The sequence below is a fragment of the Carassius carassius genome, chromosome 5, assembly GCF_963082965.1.
Source record: "Carassius carassius chromosome 5, fCarCar2.1, whole genome shotgun sequence".
Lineage (NCBI taxonomy): Eukaryota > Metazoa > Chordata > Actinopteri > Cypriniformes > Cyprinidae > Carassius > Carassius carassius.
The window spans coordinates 27,119,784-27,139,365 of NC_081759.1; the positions used below are offsets into that span (position 1 = coordinate 27,119,784).

General features: G+C 36.3%; 1 protein-coding gene and 1 pseudogene across 5 annotated transcripts in view; both read left to right on the forward strand.

The window, feature by feature from the left end:
* The first annotated feature begins 1,308 nt into the window (after positions 1-1,308).
* LOC132140501 (uncharacterized) lies at positions 1,309-4,386 on the forward strand (annotated as a pseudogene).
* Positions 4,387-5,407: 1,021 nt separating this feature from the next.
* Positions 5,408-19,582, forward strand: part of wdfy3 (WD repeat and FYVE domain containing 3) — an 82,499-nt gene continuing 68,324 nt past the window's right edge. For 4 of the 5 annotated variants that reach the window (XM_059550349.1, XM_059550351.1, XM_059550350.1 and 1 more), the window contains exon 1: positions 8,372-8,558. In XM_059550349.1, the coding sequence (XP_059406332.1) occupies positions 8,530-8,558 (29 nt within the window). In that variant the 5' untranslated portion in view covers positions 8,372-8,529. Of the gene's footprint in view, positions 5,609-8,371; positions 8,559-19,582 lie in introns of those variants that run through there. The other variant, XM_059550352.1, reaches the window with a different exon arrangement.

Below are 19,582 nucleotides of genomic sequence, written 5' to 3' on the forward strand. Positions count from 1 at the left end.
ACTGGTGAAGTTGGCCAATCAGAAAAGACTGCGCTTGTCGGAAGGAGGCACTTTGTAGAAAATTACGTGTTTGAGAGAGGCGGGGCATAGAGGACCTACAATAATGTACAGTATTTGAAAAATAATGTGTTTTTTTTTTACATTAAAGCATGTCAACATATTCTATTACTCTAAATAAACAAAATAATGATCTTTAAAAAAAAGCATCATATGACCCATTTAATAACTATAATATACGTGTGTTGACTGGACATAAGCAGGAACATAATTTTAAATGACAAGCACTCAAACTAATGAAAAACTTATCGCCGCTAGAGTGGTTTATGTTCTGAGGTAAACTGTACTATAACTGAACAACCTTTAATTCTAAAAAACGTATACATGCTAGTAGAAATTGTCAGGAAGTTGATGCACTGAATGCATCTAACTGGACATACGGGACACTGGTATCCCAGGTAACACAAGATGTATTAAATATTTTTTGTTAGCTGGGATGGAATCATTTTGGTGGTGGTGTTAGCCACAGAACTATATTTGAACACGAAAATGAAAACAATACATCATTTAGTTTAAAATAAATACAATCTTCTACGATCTTAGTTTATTAAAGGGTTAGTTCACCCAGATAGCAAAATTATGTAATTAATAACTTACCCTCATGTTGTTCCAAACCCATAAGACCTCCGTTTATCTTTGGAACACAGTTTAAGATATTTTAGATTTAGTCCGAGAGCTCTCAATCCCTCCATTGAAGCTGTGTGTACGGTATACTGTCCATGTCCAGAAAGGTAAGAAAAACATCATCAAAGTAGTCCATGTGACATCAGAGGGTCGGTTAGAATTTTTTGAAGCATCAAAAAAACATTTCGGTCCAAAAATAGCAAAAACAACGACTTTATTCGGCATTGTCTTCTCTTCCGTGTCTGTTGTGTGAGAGAGTTCAAAACAAAGCAGTCTGGATATCCGGTTCACGAACGAATCATTCAGTTCACCAAATCGAACTGAATCGTTTTAAACGGTTCACATCTCTAATACGCATTAATCCACAAATGACTTAAGCTGTTAACTTTTTTAATGCGGCTGACACTCCCTCTGAGTTCAAACAAACCAATATCCCGGAGTAATTCATTTACTCAAACAGGACACTGACTGAACTGCTGTGAAGAGAGAACTGAAGATGAACACCGAGCCGAGCCAGATAACGAACAATAGACTGACTCGTTCACGAGTCAGATGTTTCTTGCACTCCCTGCAGGTGCATATACTGCCTTACAAGAGCCGTGCTAGAGATGCTGAAATATCTGCAGGATGGCAAACTGTACTTTTAGAGGAAACTGTGGTACAGTTAGTAATGACAAAAATAACAAGCACTATTCGAAAGTTAGTTATATTTTTAAAATCCTGTTAATGTGGTTACCTTAGCCATAGGGTGCACAGTATGCTATGCAGTACAGAGAAACAGAGATAGAGTTTTTTAAAGAAACAGCTACTGTTAAATTTAGTACAATAATAATTCTTTGTATTACTAAAATGTATTGTAGCATTAAAATGAGTAAGCACTCAGAATATTATTATTCTATAGTATTTGATTGTGATTCTGTCCTTTCTTAGGGCATAACCTTGGTCAACTAAGGAACAAATTAGATTTATATTATTCACCAATCATTGGCCATTCTGATACTGCTGGTGTACCGGTGGTTGTGTTTGAGTATGGAGGTGCTAGGGATCAGGAGACCGTTCCATTTGCTGTCTGTTAGACTTAAAAATGGCAAATATCTATCTATATTTTAAATAAATGCTGTTCTTATATGATGTTCTGTCTCTTTCTGCATTTCAGCAACAACCATTTTCAACTGATCATAATAAGAAAAGTTTCTTGAGCCCCAAAACAGCTTATTAGAATAGCATGTTTTTGTGAGCCTAAAAGCATAAAAGATCATAAGAGACTTCTTTCTCCCAGACTTTTGAATGGTAGTTTTTATTTTCCACATCTTATTTTGTAAGTGTTCACTTTTTTCATCCAGGGCAACATAATAATAATAGGTCATTCAGCAGGGGCTCATCTGTGTGCCCTTTCCAGACTGTTTCTGGTGAACAGTGCAGAAGAGCTGTTCATTGAGACCAACATACAGAGAGATCTTGTATCTGCCATTAAAGAAATCATAGGTAAATCAGTGTGCCATGTTTATTATATGTGGTTATTATACTATGTTTGTTTATAATTTAGCATAGTGGTTTCCTTTTTTATGTAACTGGTTCTTGGTAAAAACTTGGTTTTCGTTCATGTTGTAATTTATTATTATTATTATTATTATTATTATTTTTTTTTTTTTTGTAACAGGTTTGATTGGCATTTACAGTGTAATGGATCATTTATAAGCATGAGAAAATGTGGGACATTGAATATGTATCAGCTATGCACAAAGCTATAAATAGTATGGAGAACTTTGATTATAATTGACCAACATCATTACTCGTGAAACTGAATGAGGATCAGTTGAAACGTTATTGTTATTTTTATTCACATATTGTCAGTATACAACAGCTGAAGCAGCTGATTTGTTTCATTGTATTAAATTGTTTAAATAAGATGTTACTGTGATAAAAGGTCAATATTTTCATCTGTTTGCTACTGTAGTGCCATTACTGGCCAATTTGTTAAATTACAAACGTAATTTACCAAGTAAAGGTCACTAGTGGGGTACAGAGAGATGCAGAATACAGTGAGGCTGTTGAAAGAAGCTCTTTGTGCTTTATCATTTGCAATGGTTTTCATGCAGAGTTCCTCCAGTGGCTTTGCTCCATGGAACCAATGACATCATAGTTCCGATGGAATCATCAGGGAATTTCTCTGAGCTCCTCACAGCCCTTTCTATCGGGATGTCTTTTTGGTGACAGAGATGGTCACTGACCTTATGGCTCCAGACAGGCACTATAACCATATATTTGAATTTATTTATTAGGATTAACCCCTTGAGATGTCACATTTAGTTTTCGAGGGTGTCCCAAAACACAACACCTCACAATCACAACAAAATAACAAAACAAAACACAAATTAACAATACATCCATAAACAAAATAATAATAATAATAATTAAAAAAATAAATAAATAAAAAAATAAATAAAAAAGGGGCACCACAAAATTTAAATAACTAGTTGCAAATATACAACAAAGCCTAATACAAAATACACTGATCAATGATATCCAATTACAATATAAAATAAGAACATTTATAAAAAAAAGAAAAACAGCAACATTTTCAATAATAACATGTACAAACCAAAAATATGAAAACAAAGTTTGCTTAAACATCTTAAATGATGTAATTATTTATATCAGCAATATAAATATCAGCAGGTAAATTATTCCAGTCAATTGGGGCTTTAAACATAAAAGCTCTTTTACCAATTGTTTTTCTGACACAAGAAACAAAAAAAAAATAAATTAAAAATAGAATGTCTAACCTGATAGTTTGAAGAAAATTTTACAAAATATTGTCGTAAATAACTAGGATAATTAAAATAAATACATTTGAAAAGAAATTGAAGCCGAAGGATATGTAGTCTTGCGTGCAAAGATGGCCATTTGAGTGCATTATTCATTATACATGGCTAGCAGCCATATCACCCTGGAGCCCAAGACTGGTTTCCCACTGAAGCTAAGCAGGACTGAGCCTGGTCAGTACCTGGATGGGAGACCTCCTAGGAAAACTAGGTCGCTGCTGGAAGAGGTGCTAGTTAGGCCTGCAGGGGGTGCTCTACTGTGGTCTGTGTGGGTCCTAGCGCCCCTGTGTAGTGATGGGGACACCGTCCTTCGGATGAGATGTTAAACCGAGGTCCTGACTCTCTGTGGTCATTAAAAATCCCAGGATGTCTTTCGAAAAGAGTAGAGGTGTGACCTCGGCATCCTGGCTAAATTTGCCCATTGGCCTTGACCATCATGGCCTCCTAACAATCCCCATATCTGCTGATTGGCTTCATCATTCTGTCTCCTCTCCACCAGTAAGCTGGTGTGTAGTGGGCGTTCTGGCACACTATGGCTGCCATGATCGCATCATCCAGGTGGATGCTGCACACTGGTGGTGGATGAGGAGATACCCCCAACAATGTAAAGCGCTTTGAGTGCCTAGAAAAGCACTATATAAATGTAAGGAATTAAATATAAATAATACAAATAATAAAGAAGTGGTCCTAATATTGAACCTTGGGGTACACCTCTTTGTTGAACCAAAATTTTTTATTTATCCCATATAATGCTACACACTGTTTTCTATTATGCAAGTGTGAACTAAACCACCTAATTGCATTTTCAGAAAAACCATTGGCATGAAGTTATAGAGTTTATGGTTGTATTAAACAGGAGTACAGTAAAAGGTTATGCTGATTAATATTATTCATTCAATTAATTACTAATATAATTTTACATTATGCCAGTCACTTATTATATGTTATTTATGTGTTTACTGTAAGTTTACAGGTTCAAGTTTCTAATGATTTCTTCTGAAATGTTTACTTTTCAATCAAAAATGTGTTCAATAACCCATTATATAAGTTGGAAAGATGAAAGAAAACAATCTCTGTGCTTGTTATCTGTTAATAAATTCTGTTAATGTTTAATTAAATGTAAAAAAAATGAAAAAAAGAAGAGATTGTTCCAATTAAGACAACTAATAAATAAATATAAATATAATGTAATATGGATGGAGAAATTCTTACTTTGCATTTCTATAACTTGTGTAAATGTTTCCTTAATATATTTATTAAAATAATACATAATTGTTTCTTTTTGTGTCCTAATTACTGAATTATTTGTTTGTTAAATATTCACAGTTGAGTAAATAACATAAGCTTCGGCTGTGCATAAAATATTATTTTATGTCTGCTTTTGTCTTTATTAGAATGAAATGTTGCCACCAAGAACACAATAATGTTCATATATGGGTGCTGAGACTGAAACATTGAATATTCACCTCACAGTAAACTGCACATTTATGTGGATGAATATGCTTAAAACATTTATTTTAGGAGTATAATTCAGTGAACTAAAATAAACCTGAAAAAAATAATAATAATAGAATTAAATATTAAATATACATACATGTATAATTATTGAATAGATTTATATATTGATTGCACAGGAACTGTAACATCCACATCATAATCATGTAAAATTTACATTCCTTTCTTCTTTTACTGCTGTGGCAGTCAAGTACATTAAACACGACTATAAATACTGCCAGACTGACTTTGGATTATTACCTTGATTGCTGACCAGAGGCAAAAACGATCCTCAAACCGAAAAGTGCAACTGAATTGTTATGACCAGCAGGTGTCGCTGCTTCCCGTGTAATCCAAGCGCTACAGCGAGCCCTGTGAGGCAGCGTCTCCCACACCGCTGAGATGAAGCAGACCTGGAGCTGGGACGAGCTCGAGTCAGTGTTGTTTGGGATGTCGAGGATTAAATATGGCCACTAGCTAGCTGATCTAACAGAAACAGCAACCGCTTTAGAAAGCACTAGCATCAACCGTGAAACATGGATGGGAAGAGCGCAAGGGGATCTCTTTAGAGCGGCTCTCAGTGAAGCTTGAAGACATCGGCTGGTCTGGTGAGTTCTCATGGATATGCGGATACACTGGAGACATACACGCAAAATACATACACTCTGCCTACTGGCGCTGGCTTCATTCCTTCAAAATACAGCTCCCTTTAACCGTTTTTACATCTGTCTAGAAATGTCAGGATGTTATTCGCTTTATATAAATTATATTATATGCATTCCAGTTTTGTGAAAATGAAACACAGTTCGGCATGTATCGGCTGTGTGTAGCCGGGGCTAGCTCCGCTAGCCTGTTAGCTGCAGGCGAATAATCATTCATGTGGAGACAATTCACAAATACGATCCTTATTATTATAGACCTCGCGTTATTCATATGCGTGATTATTATTCCTTATTTTGAGGTTATTTAAGCGATGTCTGGTGAGCTGTTATTATCTGAAAGCTTGCAACGTCACTGAAGATATCGACTCATCCACGACTGTAACATTACTGAATTTACTTGTGGTTCCTGTCCGTTTACAAACATCCCAACATAATATAATAAATATATTATAATATAATATAACATAGTAATATAATTCCGAATAGTCCGTCTTATGTTACTGAACTCCTTGCTTGTGTCATTTTCATTTTCATCTATTTATTTTACATGGTTATTACTTTTATTCTAATGTAACAGTTATGGGGTTTATATTTTATAAATTGCGTGTATTGTGTATAACGTAGGTTTCTTACCTTTCTGTGTTTATTTTGTGAAAAGACTGGCTGCTAATTTACATAATTCCCCCCCATTGGATCAGTTGCTTGTTTCTTTCATTCGGTTTGTCCCTCACAAGGTAGACGTTTCATTGAAGTGTAATCGTAATCAACAGGATTTTACTGAAATTATGAATATTATTTCTGTTTCTCTGTCTGTCTATCCATCTATCTATGACTAGCCAAACAGTGAATAGCATTAGACATGGACACTCATTAAGGTTGCAGCTAATTCCAGTAATGTCATGAGTTGTGATTTATTGGGACACGGTGAGATGGTGAAGTGCTGGGCCGCTGCGTCAGGTTAGAGGTCATGGACTCATGGACAGCGGTGTGTGGCCTGGACACCTCCAGGGTGCTAGTTTATATGCCATTTAATTTGTATTGTGTTTTAGTGAGGGTATGCAGAGATGTGAATAAAATGAGAGATTGTCTGTGATTGTTGTTTTATTGTATAAACAATCCACCCATATGTATTGTGCAAGTCATTGAACCGGTGCTTTTATCCCAGAGCCATCATAATATTGGCTTGCAGCCATATCAGTCACACATGACTTAAATTGCACCTGTTTAGAGGCTATAATCCTTTTTTTATAATCCTATCTTTCCTTTTAAATATTGTTTGACTTATATTTGTTGTTGGTCGAGCTCTTTCGCAAACCTGTTATTTTTATTTATTTATTTATTTATTTTTACTTATTTATTTTCTCCTTTTTCTTTATGCGTGTGTCTCGGTTCTGTTCACTTTATGTTTAAAACTTAGCCTAGGCAATTTAGGAAGCATGTAGACTAGCATGTAGCCACTGAAGTGTATGTGAAATTATGAGGGTTTATTGCTTGATATTGTCTCTTGCAGTGGACTTTCCAGGGTTTTACCATTTTAAGTCAGATTAGCAGTATGCAATAATGTTCAGTTTGGCATGGGAAGCAAGTGTACACCAATATATCGCTTTACAGTAAGTGGAAAGGGAAGTTTATGCACCACTTTCCCAGTGCTACAGGACGTTTGGTAAAAGTAAACACAGTGAAAAGGAGTTGATGCTCTGGAATTTTATTCAACTCGATTTACCTCATGAGCAGTTTCTGTGCAGTTGTTTTCAAGTATAAAACACATTTTATACAATGCTGTTGGTATAATGTGGACATAGCCTTGTTTTCATATTAAACATGGGTGAAAAGCATTTATTACAAAATGTAGAGATCTCCAGTATGACTAATCAGATTCATCTGAATATTTAATTACACTGGAATCTATTCACCTATTCACTACTTTACATTTCTGTATGTGCATACTGAGACATTGTGGGAAGTGTTTTTTGTCATGTGCTCAATGTGGAGTGAGCAGTGAATCAGCACACAACATAGGTCACACATTACACACGTGGTATTTTACATAATACTTCAAGCTAGTGTTGCCTAAATGCCGTTGTTAAAAAACTTGACTCACATTATATGCAAAGAAGTTAACAGAATTATTTTCCCTCATGATTCAGTGCCAGTAAAAACAAGTCACCTGGTCGAGCATCAACTGTGCTTTTTGAGGATTGATTCTCTTAATTGATGACATCATGAGCTGGTTTTGATCTTTATTTCTTTAGGCTGTTACTAATTTTCTCTGTTTGTGGTATTATTGTTTTATCTATTTGAAAATAGCCTCTTTTTGAATCTACGGTGGTGTCTCGTGTCTGTACTGGACTGTAGATGTTGGATAGTCTGTTTGTGTTATTTCGGTCTTCAGTACACAGTGTGTATATCCTCTGAATCAGATAACTGACTTCCCCTTTTCAGGATATCCAGAGCTCTCTCCTATGTGGACTAGAGCATTATAACCCTGATCTATTGATCGATTTTAGTTATTTAATTTTTTTTTAAATAATTTCATAACCATCTGCTCTTTAACTGTTATCGACGGATCCCCCTGTTCTGCTGATTTGGTATCTCCTGGTCTGACACTGGTCACCCCCCCATGATAAAGCCACATGGTAGAGCTGGTGACAGGGAGGATCAGCTGTGCCAGTCCCTGCAGGCTGCTTGGCTCTCTGGTGCACAGGTCTCCTGGCAGTGCCAGTGAATAGCGTAAATCGGCGCTCGCTCCAACAGCGTCCTATAAATGCTCTGCCTTCTCTCTTTTTCCTAGTCGGCACGGCACAGATCACCAACGTTTATTTCTCTTAGCAATCTTTGGATCGAAATTGCGTCGGTAACAACAAGGGATGCTCGCAGAGCACAGGGAGAACAGCAGGTATGAAAAAAAACATGTTTGATCAGCGTGTCTCCATAGTGACAAGGCGTTTGTTTACAGATCCTTGACACAAGAGCCTTGTGTCATGGATTTATTTGCTGCGATGATGGTCTTGAAATGGCTTCTTACATCCTGCTGAGGATCCTGGCAGCACTTTGCTTAGACAATCACACATTTTTGGAATCCACGTGAGATTGGTGTATGCACTGCTATAGTTTTTACGTAATTAAAGGCTGTGGAAGGTAAAACAGATGAGTAGGCAAGTGAAATGATGGTGTGGTTCTTTCTGGAGGAATGATGATGTGGAGCAACAAGAGGTTGTTGTGAGTTTCAGATGTAAGAAAGGGTTATGTCTCTTTTTTTGTTTGTTTGAAGTAATAAGCATCTTACATCAGGCATTGTGGGGGCGTAAATGGAGATCATTCACTGCTTCATCCTGGCAGTCATCCTTTTTGCTGGGAATTGTAATTTTTTTTGTTTTTTTGAAAGGCACCTGGTTTCTGGCTGTTTGTTGCGAATCAGGTCAAGACATGTTTGAAACCAAGGGCTTCATTAGACTCTGACTCATTCAACACTGCTATTTTCACAGAAAGGGCTCTTGGTTTCAAAATTTGTAGATTTGAGTAAGGGGAACCAGTAATGTTTGTTAATATTTGGATCATTATTTAGGATCGTGTCACTTCAGCTTGTTTGTTTGTTTGGGTTTAAAATGACTTTAAATACTGTGGTTTTAGTGTCTAGATAAGTAGTAATTTATTAATCATTAGGTTGAATGCTAATTACTGTTACCTTGCCTGCATGATGTCATCTGTGGTGAAATGAATTTCACAGGAGTCTTTTACTATACTTCAATTAGCCTTTCGCCGGCCCCTCCCCCAAAACGGCCAATGTCCAATCACACATCATAGCAACCGTTACTATGTGAGGCAGTTCCGACAAACTTTGACTCCAAGCAAGATGGTGAAGCGGTGCGCCCACGGCGTTTGTAAATCGGAGACTAGATTATAGAGCTGTGATCGGGCCTTAAAAGTTAGGCCCGACAGGACCCGAGCCCGACAGATTTCGGCCCGAGCCCGACAAGTAAATTTTGATTGACAGCTTTTTTAAAGCCCAAACCCGTTTACAGCCCGACATTATTCAAATGTGCCCACGCATGCAGCTCTTTTGCCTTTTGTCAAGAATGAGTCATTTATACATGTTTTAACATAATTTATACATGACTAATGTAATAGACCACTTGGAAGTTTGAACAAAGAAATAAAATAAGTCCTCTGTAACATCGTAACATCTCAGCACTCTAAATAGCCCTAGGTATAGACTCATTTAGCATATAAATAGGCCAACACCCCAATAAAAACGAGTCTTTCTTAAAAAAAATTATTAAGATAAATTTTAAATTTAAGATGGGTATTTGGCTATAACGAAATTAAGATAAAGGCTCTGCCGCATTTGCTTCGCCAGCAGCTGAAATTTAATAAAAGAATAATGCCAACATTAGCCTATATCAGCGGTTCCCAAACTTTTTTTCCTGCGCACCCCCTTCTATGTCCCAACTGGGTTGGCGCACCCCCAATGCCCACTTTAAAAAAAAATGCAACAAAGCTGTTTTTTATCGCCATATAAAGAGTCATGTTTAATCTTGCGCAAATAACCAGAACACGCATGACAATTAAAACATCAACAAAGTTTCAATATAATGCAACAAAGCTACGCACAAGCTTCCACTTTTAAGAGGACGAGTGACAGACACAGGCTCAGTAACAGAAAGCATGGTTATTTTCAGCCACGTAAAAGAAACATTGCCACGAATTCAAATGCGTCCCACCATGCTGAACACAATTATTATTTTTTTTTCAGTTTTACAATTTTTTTTTTTTTACATTAATTTAAACATTTACTTAAAAAACATTAGGTTATAGCTTATATTTCTTATGTTAAATTATTTTGTGTTTCATATATTATTTTCAGACATAAGCAGACCTACTCACATAACATTACGCATTTAACGAACACATACAAGCGCCCACTTTGGCAGAATTCAATTCAAATAGCCATCAACAGCCATTAGTTCGGTAAAATTGAGCATCAGAATGGACAAATTATTTTTTAAGGGAGAAAAAAACAGAAATGTGAAAAAGGCCAGCGAATGAACACGTAGAAAAAATAATAGTCGCAGTATCAGTAGTGAATAAGGAGAGTGCTGGATTTTTGGTTTGCCCCGCAACTTACTTGAAGAAGTTCAGGCAAATGGGAACACCATATATTACGTAGCAATCATCCTTAATTGAAGAAATGTGGCAAAACATCTCTGGAGAGAACCTCATATTGTTAAATTCGAAAGTGCTTTCCATATTTGGATCAACATAGGCTACATTTGTGAACGCACATTTTCTGCAATGTCACGTCAAGTCATGCTCCCGTGCGCGTCTTACAGACTGCATCTTTAGCCTATTTTAAACTTTCCGCGTCCGCGGGGAGTCCGCTAGGTAGGCGTGACGTAAACATCGTCATTGGAGAGTGTGTGCAGAGGCTCTGAGAGGAGGAACGCGTACCTCCCATTTTTTATGACCGCGCGAACAGGTGCGCGTGGACAATAGGCTTCAAAAGCACAATTGCACATGTGGAGGCAGTGTGAAGAAGCCCATTGCTACTCGAACCTGTGCAATCCGCTTGCACTTGGACTTGGATCATAGTGCGGCCTAGTGGAAAAAAAGGTTGAGAACCACTATAACACAACGGTTATGGAAATTAGAAGGACAGTACATTGAATTAAATTGCAATGAAGTTACAAATGATCCACATCATTAAAGGGAATAAGCTCCGAAATAGATCAAATAAATAAAAACGAGGATCAATCTGAAACTTTTCAAGAGCGACAATAAAATTAGCCTACACACGATCCACAACATAATTAAGTTGCAAAGAGCATAGGCTCAAACATAAAATAAAAGAGTATGCATCTGGAACTTTTCAAGTGCAGCGCAAAAGTCGCTCAGCCTGCAGCGAGAGAGAGATTTCCTCAAGATTTTTTCTTCGCTCATTTTCTTTCTCTATTCTTGTCTCTGTTGCCTCCAAATCCTCACTCTCTCTTGGCCCCTCTCCTCCTACTAACAACTTTATCATAAGATGTCCGACTTGACAGTTTCTCTGATTTCAGCCAGTTAAGCATATTTATAATATATATTATGGAATGAATGAAACGAGTTGGCACGCATATAGCCTAGCCTGCAGTACATAAAAGAAGAACAGTCCATCGAAAACTAATAAATTATAGTTTTTTATTTAAAATTAAAGCGATTACAAAGGAAATGTTTACTGTTCATGTTTTTTATTGTATAGAAAAATCCCACTTAAAAAAAACAGACCGCCATTACATTTTTCCTCTCGCGCACCCCCTGGTGGCAGCTCGCGTACCCCTGGGGGTGCGCGCACCACACTTTGGGAATCCCTGGCCTATATAGCCTACTCTGTCTACATTATGCATTTAAGACTCAATTAATGTTTTGTTATCATTTGAAAAACCATTACTCACAGATATTAGGCTAAGCAGACATGTTTTTGTGGAGGAAAATGATTGAATCCACTGTAGATGTCTTCAGCGCGTTCCTGCGCTCACTGATGGTGCGTCCAGCATTATAACCCACTGGCTCATTATTCTCATTATAAACATGGTCAAGACTTTTCCACACCTCAGACTTGGCTTTAGTTGCTGGTGCGATCAAAACGTAATTGACAGAGGCAAGCCTCCATTTAAACTCCTCAGCATCTATTTTCGCATCTTTCTCGCGCTGAACGAAACACATCCAATGAACGCTCATTTACCGCGCAAGCCCGAGCCCGGCACGAGCCCGTGTAATATGATATAAATTAAGCCCGGTCCCGTCGGGGTCGGGCAAAGATCTTCAGCTCTACACTAGATACCCTGAGAGATTGTCTGGAGTAGCGCTGTCAACGAATATTCTAAATTCGAATATGTATTCGAATAGTTTTAAAAAAACGAATTTCGAAGGTGAAAATTAATATTCGAATTAAAAAAAATGTGGAAAAAAAGGCCCGCGGTAGTAGAGGCGTGGTTGTCCGCTTTGCGAGTGGGCGCGCTAGCGCGCCTGAGAGTTCAGGGACAGGTCACAGCCTCACAGGAGTCGCACTGTCTGGCACAGCATCACTGCTGAAAGTTGACGCGTCTTCATGGAAGATGCCAGCAAGTGCAGAGCCCAACTCGACCGCAGCAGAGAAAATGAGGTAAAATTGTTGACCCGCGAGATTGTTGTATGCAAGCTATTTAAGATACAGTTAGCATACCATTCGACAACTAGCAACATGAGGTCACATCTCAAAAATGTGCACCTAAATGAGCATGGCATAATGTGTGGAACTCCAGCTAAACAGTCACGTCTTGACACTTAACATTACTTTGCATCGCTCGCCGCAAGCACTTTGTCTGAAACACGACAAGGGGCCATAACGGATAAAATAATTTCGTTCATTTTTAAGAACATGAGACCGATCAGTATCGCGGATGGGCTACGCTTCGGGGAGTTCTGTCAAGCAATGGATCCGAGGTTTGATTATTTATCGTTTCATGTCAAGGAAAAGTTCCATGTTTACCACAGCACAGCTCGCTCGGAGCATTCAATGTCAGTTCTATATGCTGTAAAACTTCAATTAATATTAATAATATTTGTTTCAATCACTGAATGAAGCCTGATATATTTGGGACAACAGTCGCGACCTTAAATTGCTTGCACAAAAATTTGTTTGTTCATTTTAACCATTATGCGCAGAGAACGTGAGGGTGAGAGAGGGTGAGGTCTGCAGTCTTGGCCATTAGTTGATTTCCTTGTTTTTGTGTAGGTAATACGTTGTCATATATGTTTAAACTTAAATAGACTATCTATACAAGTAGTTATGTCTCTTTGTATTATTTTTGCCTGTTATTGACGTAATGCGCGTCATTGACAACATGCGCAACCAGATGTTCGAATAGTTCGAATATTCGTGTATTTTTTAGAGGGAATATTCGAACATTAATTTTGAGCAATTTTGACAGCCCTAGTCTGGAGGAGTTGTCACTGCATACTATAACCCCTTTTGCCTCGATCTGGAGGATTTCTTGGAGGTATTGCTCCAAAAAAGGTCACTGACACGCATGGGTATACCTCTTCCCGTCATGGCAATCTGTTGCGCTGGTCGTGTTTGACCATTGGTTTGTCGGAAGTAGCAACAGTAACTAAGGGGGGCGGGGCTCGGCGAAAGGCTAATTACAAAAAATAACAGCTTTGCAACTAGGGCTGGAAGATTAATCGAATGCGATTGTCATGTGCATTTTGTTAGTAAAGCCGGTTCTGTAATCAGCAGTAAATCATCATCATGTGCTTTCAGATGGAGCCGCATTTACTACAGAGAGCCATAGTCCACTGACAAATAATGCAAAAAAACAAATCGAAATCGAAGAAATCGTTCGCGATGATGACAGTTGTAGGGATATACCGGTATCAAATTTTCCTGTTGCAGTTCATTGATAATGCTTTTATCACGGTATACGGTATTATCACGGTATTGAAATTTTGTTTTAAAAAAGTGGTTATAATACAGTATAGCAGGTTAAATAACTTTTTTTTCTTATAACAAAAATAACTAAACATTTAAAACAATAAAGCAAAACAGAAAAATATATAAAAGTTAAATGTTTTACACATTAAAGTGCAAAAGCACTATAAAAACCAGTAGGTATCACTTTACAATACGACTTCATTAGTTAACCTTAGTTAACGCATTAACATTCAAGGCAAGGCAAGTTTATTTATATAGCACATTTCGTACACAATGGTAATTCAAAGTGCTTTACATAAAAGAAAGTAAAAAAAAAAGGTCATGAAGAAAAATAATCACAAAAATAAAACAAGCAATTTAAGAACTTGAAAATTATTTAAAAATTGACTTAAAATGAATTTAAGACAGTTTAAAAATAGAAAATGATTTTACATAAAATACAGTGCAATACATAAAATATAGTGTAATCAGTTCAGACATCGCATAGTGCTCATTCAATAAGTGCACAGCTAAACAATGAGCAATAGCTACATTTACTATATAAGTTATTAATCTTTGTTAAAAAATACAAGTCTTAGTTCATGTTAGCTCATTAAATAACAAAGTTGCAACTTTCAATTTTAACAATGTGTTATTAAATATTGTAATACCTAAGATTAATGAATGTTCAGAATATTTTTTTCAATGGCAGTTTATGTTAACTAATGAAGCCATAATGTAAAGTGTGAATGACAATACAAGATCAAAACACTTTCAAACAATATCTAGGGCATTTGTAGGGAAAACACCATAGGGAAAACACAAATCTGAATGGTTATTTAAGATTATTTATGGTTTAGAAAGTAACAGCTGCTTTTTTTTTTACTGTGTTTACAGGGTAAGGGCTGCATTTAGTGCCATCTGCTGTCAGAGAGTCAATGTGCTTTCATTCAGCGCGTCTCTCACGTGTTCCTCCATGTGCTTCACGTGCTTGTTTACATCAGAGTGCATGCGCTCTTTCAAGCAGCATACAGCCATGTTGTGCATTTTAAGCAGCTGATGGGAATACTATTCTTAAAATGCATTCCAAATTCTGAATAATTTGTAATGTATATTTATTCACAGTATTTAGAAGTGCCCATGATAACAATATCGTGCATATTAATCACCGCAATATATCGCATTACCGAATACCGGCACAAGTCTAGACTGTTGTTTGCGTAGGTTCTCAGTGAATACAGCTCTATGTAGTAAATGCTGCTCCATCTGAAAGCATGTGAAAATACCACATTTAATAACATTTTTATAACTCCAAACTCGAGTGGCCAAAAGTGAATATAAAGTCATTTATAATGTAACAAAATGTTATGTTTTATTTAAATAAATGCTGTTCTTTTAAACTTTATTCGTCACAAAATCTTGTAGATTATATATATATATATATATATATATATATATATTTTAAAAAGGCAGCGCAACTCTTTTCAACCTTGGTTAGAAATGTTTATTGAGCAGCAAATCAACATATTAGAATGATTAGAATTGAAGTTTCATGACACTGAAGATTGGAGTAATGTCTTTTGAAAATGACTTACTTTGCCGTCTCAGGAATAATTTACATTTTAAGAAATATTACAATATAATTGTTTATTCTGTATTTTGCTTAGAAAATGCTACCTTGCTGAGCAAGAGAGACTTTCAAACATTTTAAAATCTTGTTTATAAATACTTAAATTAGACATTTAGACTAGCTTTTTTTTTACATGCTTGTGCAAATTGCACTTTGCTATGTTAATGATGTCTAAACATAAAACAATTTTTTGATTGTATTTTAAAGTTGTAACTGCTGGCACATTTGAAAGGGGAAAACATAATAACAAAACCAAATGGCTGTTGACCGAATATTGTAGGAACGAGGTTTATACGTGTTCAGGAATCCAGTGGGCTGTTTTATAGCAGAACAGCAGACACTGTTGCTTGTTGTTGCCTTGTAGCCTGTAGTCAGTGGGAAATGTTCACTCTCACTTCGGCATTTCCATCCCCCATAACAGTGACAGAGATGTGAGGGTTTTGTGTTTACGTCACCCAGTATTCCCAAGAGTCTTTGAAAGGGTTTTGAGGAGGCTGACACTTTCTTTTTCTTCTTCTTCTCCAAACAGTCCTTTGGAGCTTACTTTGCTTTCTCAGATAGTCATTGGAGCTGGCAGCCCTCTAAAAAAATGCTTTGAAAGACTTAAAGCGTAAAAAGGCTTAGCCACATTTTACTGAAGATTTCATGTCCCAGCAACCTTACTCCCCACCGATTTACATCAAATCTGCCTCTGTATGTCCCAAAGCAGGATTATCCATTGAGGAAGGACAAATAGACTAAGATGGAATAGATTTTTTGGGTTTCATTTTTGAAACACCTTTTAATTATAATTCAAGTTACAACCACTGTCTGAACACAAAAGCATGTTTTGATTATGTAAATTAAAACATTTGGGGTTCTCACACTAGCTGTTGTATCCTTCTTGAAGTAAAAGGCATTTTTCTTTATTGATATTATTTTTGGGGGGGGGGGGGGTTGTAATATACAAGATTGAGAATATATAATGAAAGAAATAATTCATATCAACCATTGATACACTCTGATACCATTAGAGCACAAAATATATTTTTTACACTTTTAAATGGATTTTAAATTGAACACAAATTGCTTAGTTATGCAGATATCAATTGGTGATTTTATGAATAATAATAATTATTACTCAATTTATGTAAGCATTCAAGGTTCATCCTTCTCAATATAATAATGGAATTAAGTTATAAATTGAATTATCTTTCCATTTGACCTACTGCATTTTTATTATATTTAATAATGCTTTTATAGCTCTGGTTGTTACCATATTTAGGTTATAATATCACAGATTTTATTTAATATTGTGTCCCTTCTTATTGTCCATAGTTGTTACTGACCAGGGGTGCATTTCCCAGAAGCATCGTCAACCGACTATGGTCGCAAGTTCTGTCGTTACCAACATAGTTCAACGATTCAGTATTTCCCACAACCATAGTTCAAATGAACATTCGCAAACAGTGTCGCAAACTTACATGGTTGGAACTACATCACTCTACTTGTGGTTTGAAGCATAGTTTCGTGTTAGCAAACACATATGGGCTTAAATAGATTCTGCTCTTAGGCACAATAAGCAAGCGTAAACGTAATCTATGTCTGCCATTCTATCTAAATATAAATGCATTTTATTCTGTGTATTTTTGTGCATCCTTAATAAGCATTGATTTTGAAGAGCATGTGCTCAAATGCCTAAGGGAACCTGAGATGAATCAAACACTTTAAATAAAGCAAAATTACTGGGAGCAAAAAATAGTAAATTAGTCATCAGGTGCCATGTTCAATACAGCAGCATCTTAGAGATCTCTAATCAGATGTCATTAACAATGGCCTTATGTTGTTGAACTAATGTGGTTCAAACAACAGAGATGCGACCATGTTCGGGAAACAGTCATGACTAGCTAGTTTGTTTCCACAACATTCCATCTAACTTTTGTGGTTAATCAGCACATTATGTCATTGATTATGGGGGTTCTTGACAACTATAAGAACTGGTCTATATTAACTTAACTAGGGATGCACCGGTTGACCGGCCATAAATCGGAACCGGACGGTTTTTGTTTAAAATACGCGATCGGCAATCGGCCGGTTTTTGGTCTTTTTTCGGCCGATTTTTCCAGAAGTGCACCCGCGTGCACAGACTACATTGTAATCATTCACTATCACGTAATTTGTGTTTTGAAATCTGTGCGCAACACACGGGCAACCGTTCAGCACTGGAAGTGCAGAGCTAACGTTACATGTCTGAGGCACAGATAGCAGGAAGCGAACAGCCGACTGCACAAAATAAGAGTCCCTTTCCTGCTCACTGAAGCTGCGTGAGTGTATCTGTACCTGTCCCTACACAAGCGGAGACAGTGAAGGGACAAAACTGAAATCTTTTTTTTTAATTGTAAAGTAGAACTTGCATACATGTTTGAAAAGCCAGAAGTAAACGACAGTTCTGTATAGGATGATTATTTTTATTTTACCTTAAAATTACATCGACTTAATTGGATTTAAAAATCACCTGCTGTAGCACACTGAGGTGTTTCATTCATCCAATAAAATTTTTTTAGGGTAATGATTCCCATCTATATATATATATTTTTTTTTACTTGAGCCAATAGTTATTTATTTTTAATTGGCTCAAGTAAAAAAATATAGATGTGAATCATTACCCTTTTTTTTCTTTTTCATTTTTAAAATTTTTAATTGGATGAATTAAACACTTTGCATCTTTATTTTATTCGCACCAACATTATTTGGTTTTAACATTTTGGAATAATGTATTTATATAGCATACATTTATTAAGTCTCACCAGTAAAGACCTTTTTTAATTTAAAACCAAATTTTAAAACTAAAACAAATACTGAATGCTGATTAAGAAATATCTTATTAAATGTGTGTTGATTTTGTTGTTTGGATTGTAGAACTATGCAGTTGTTGCCTTTAATTTCACATGGTTACAGTTAATGTTTTTATTTAAGGCCAGTTCTATGTAGTTTCAACCCAATTCAAAAACAAAAGCTAAATGCTGATGTCTGTACCATCTATGATTGTATTGAATGTAGGCTACTTACTGTGCAGATACTGACGTTAATTTCAGATGGTTACGGTTATTGTTTTCAATAGCCAAAAGCCAGTTTGGCCTATTAAATACCAAATAAACATCTTGTTTATGCACACTTTCCTTCTTTTTTGTTTGTTGTTTAAATAAAAAAAACCGGAAATCGGTATCGGAATCAGCCAGTTTGCTTTTAAAAAATCGGTATCGGAATCGGCCATGAAAAATCATGATCGTGCATCCCTAAACTTAACATGATATTTATGTTGCTTTAACCAGTAGGAGGCCAAAGCATTTGCATGTCAAATTTACTGTTACTGTTATGTCCAGCTAAATTGTGTTTGTTTTCTTGGATAAAGAAATGATTCAGGGTGTCTTGAGAGCTCATTATTCTCATTTGTGTAATAATCAGAATGGTGCCTGATATCTGAGAAACTAGTAAATGAACTCTGAATGTTTAATGACTAGGGTAAAGAGCTGCTCTTGATGTATAAACACTGTTGTACTTTCTTACTCTGCAGGAATTATAGTACTTGAGGTTTTTCACATGCAGTTAGCTCTGTACCTGAAGATAAGAATGATTGGGTTGCAAAACTTCAGTTGACTGTAGGCCACATGAGAGAAATGCGGAGCAATTTTATTTTAGTTGTACAAGCCGCATTTGAGCATTTTTTAATTTATTATGTCTTGTCTGTTTATACAAATATATGTTTTTGGATTATTATAACCATTTTACTGAAGCTCAAGGCCATAAAATCTTGGAATAATAACCATTTGTTTGTTGGAATAATATCCAAAACTTTAGGAACATGGATACAATGCAGATATTT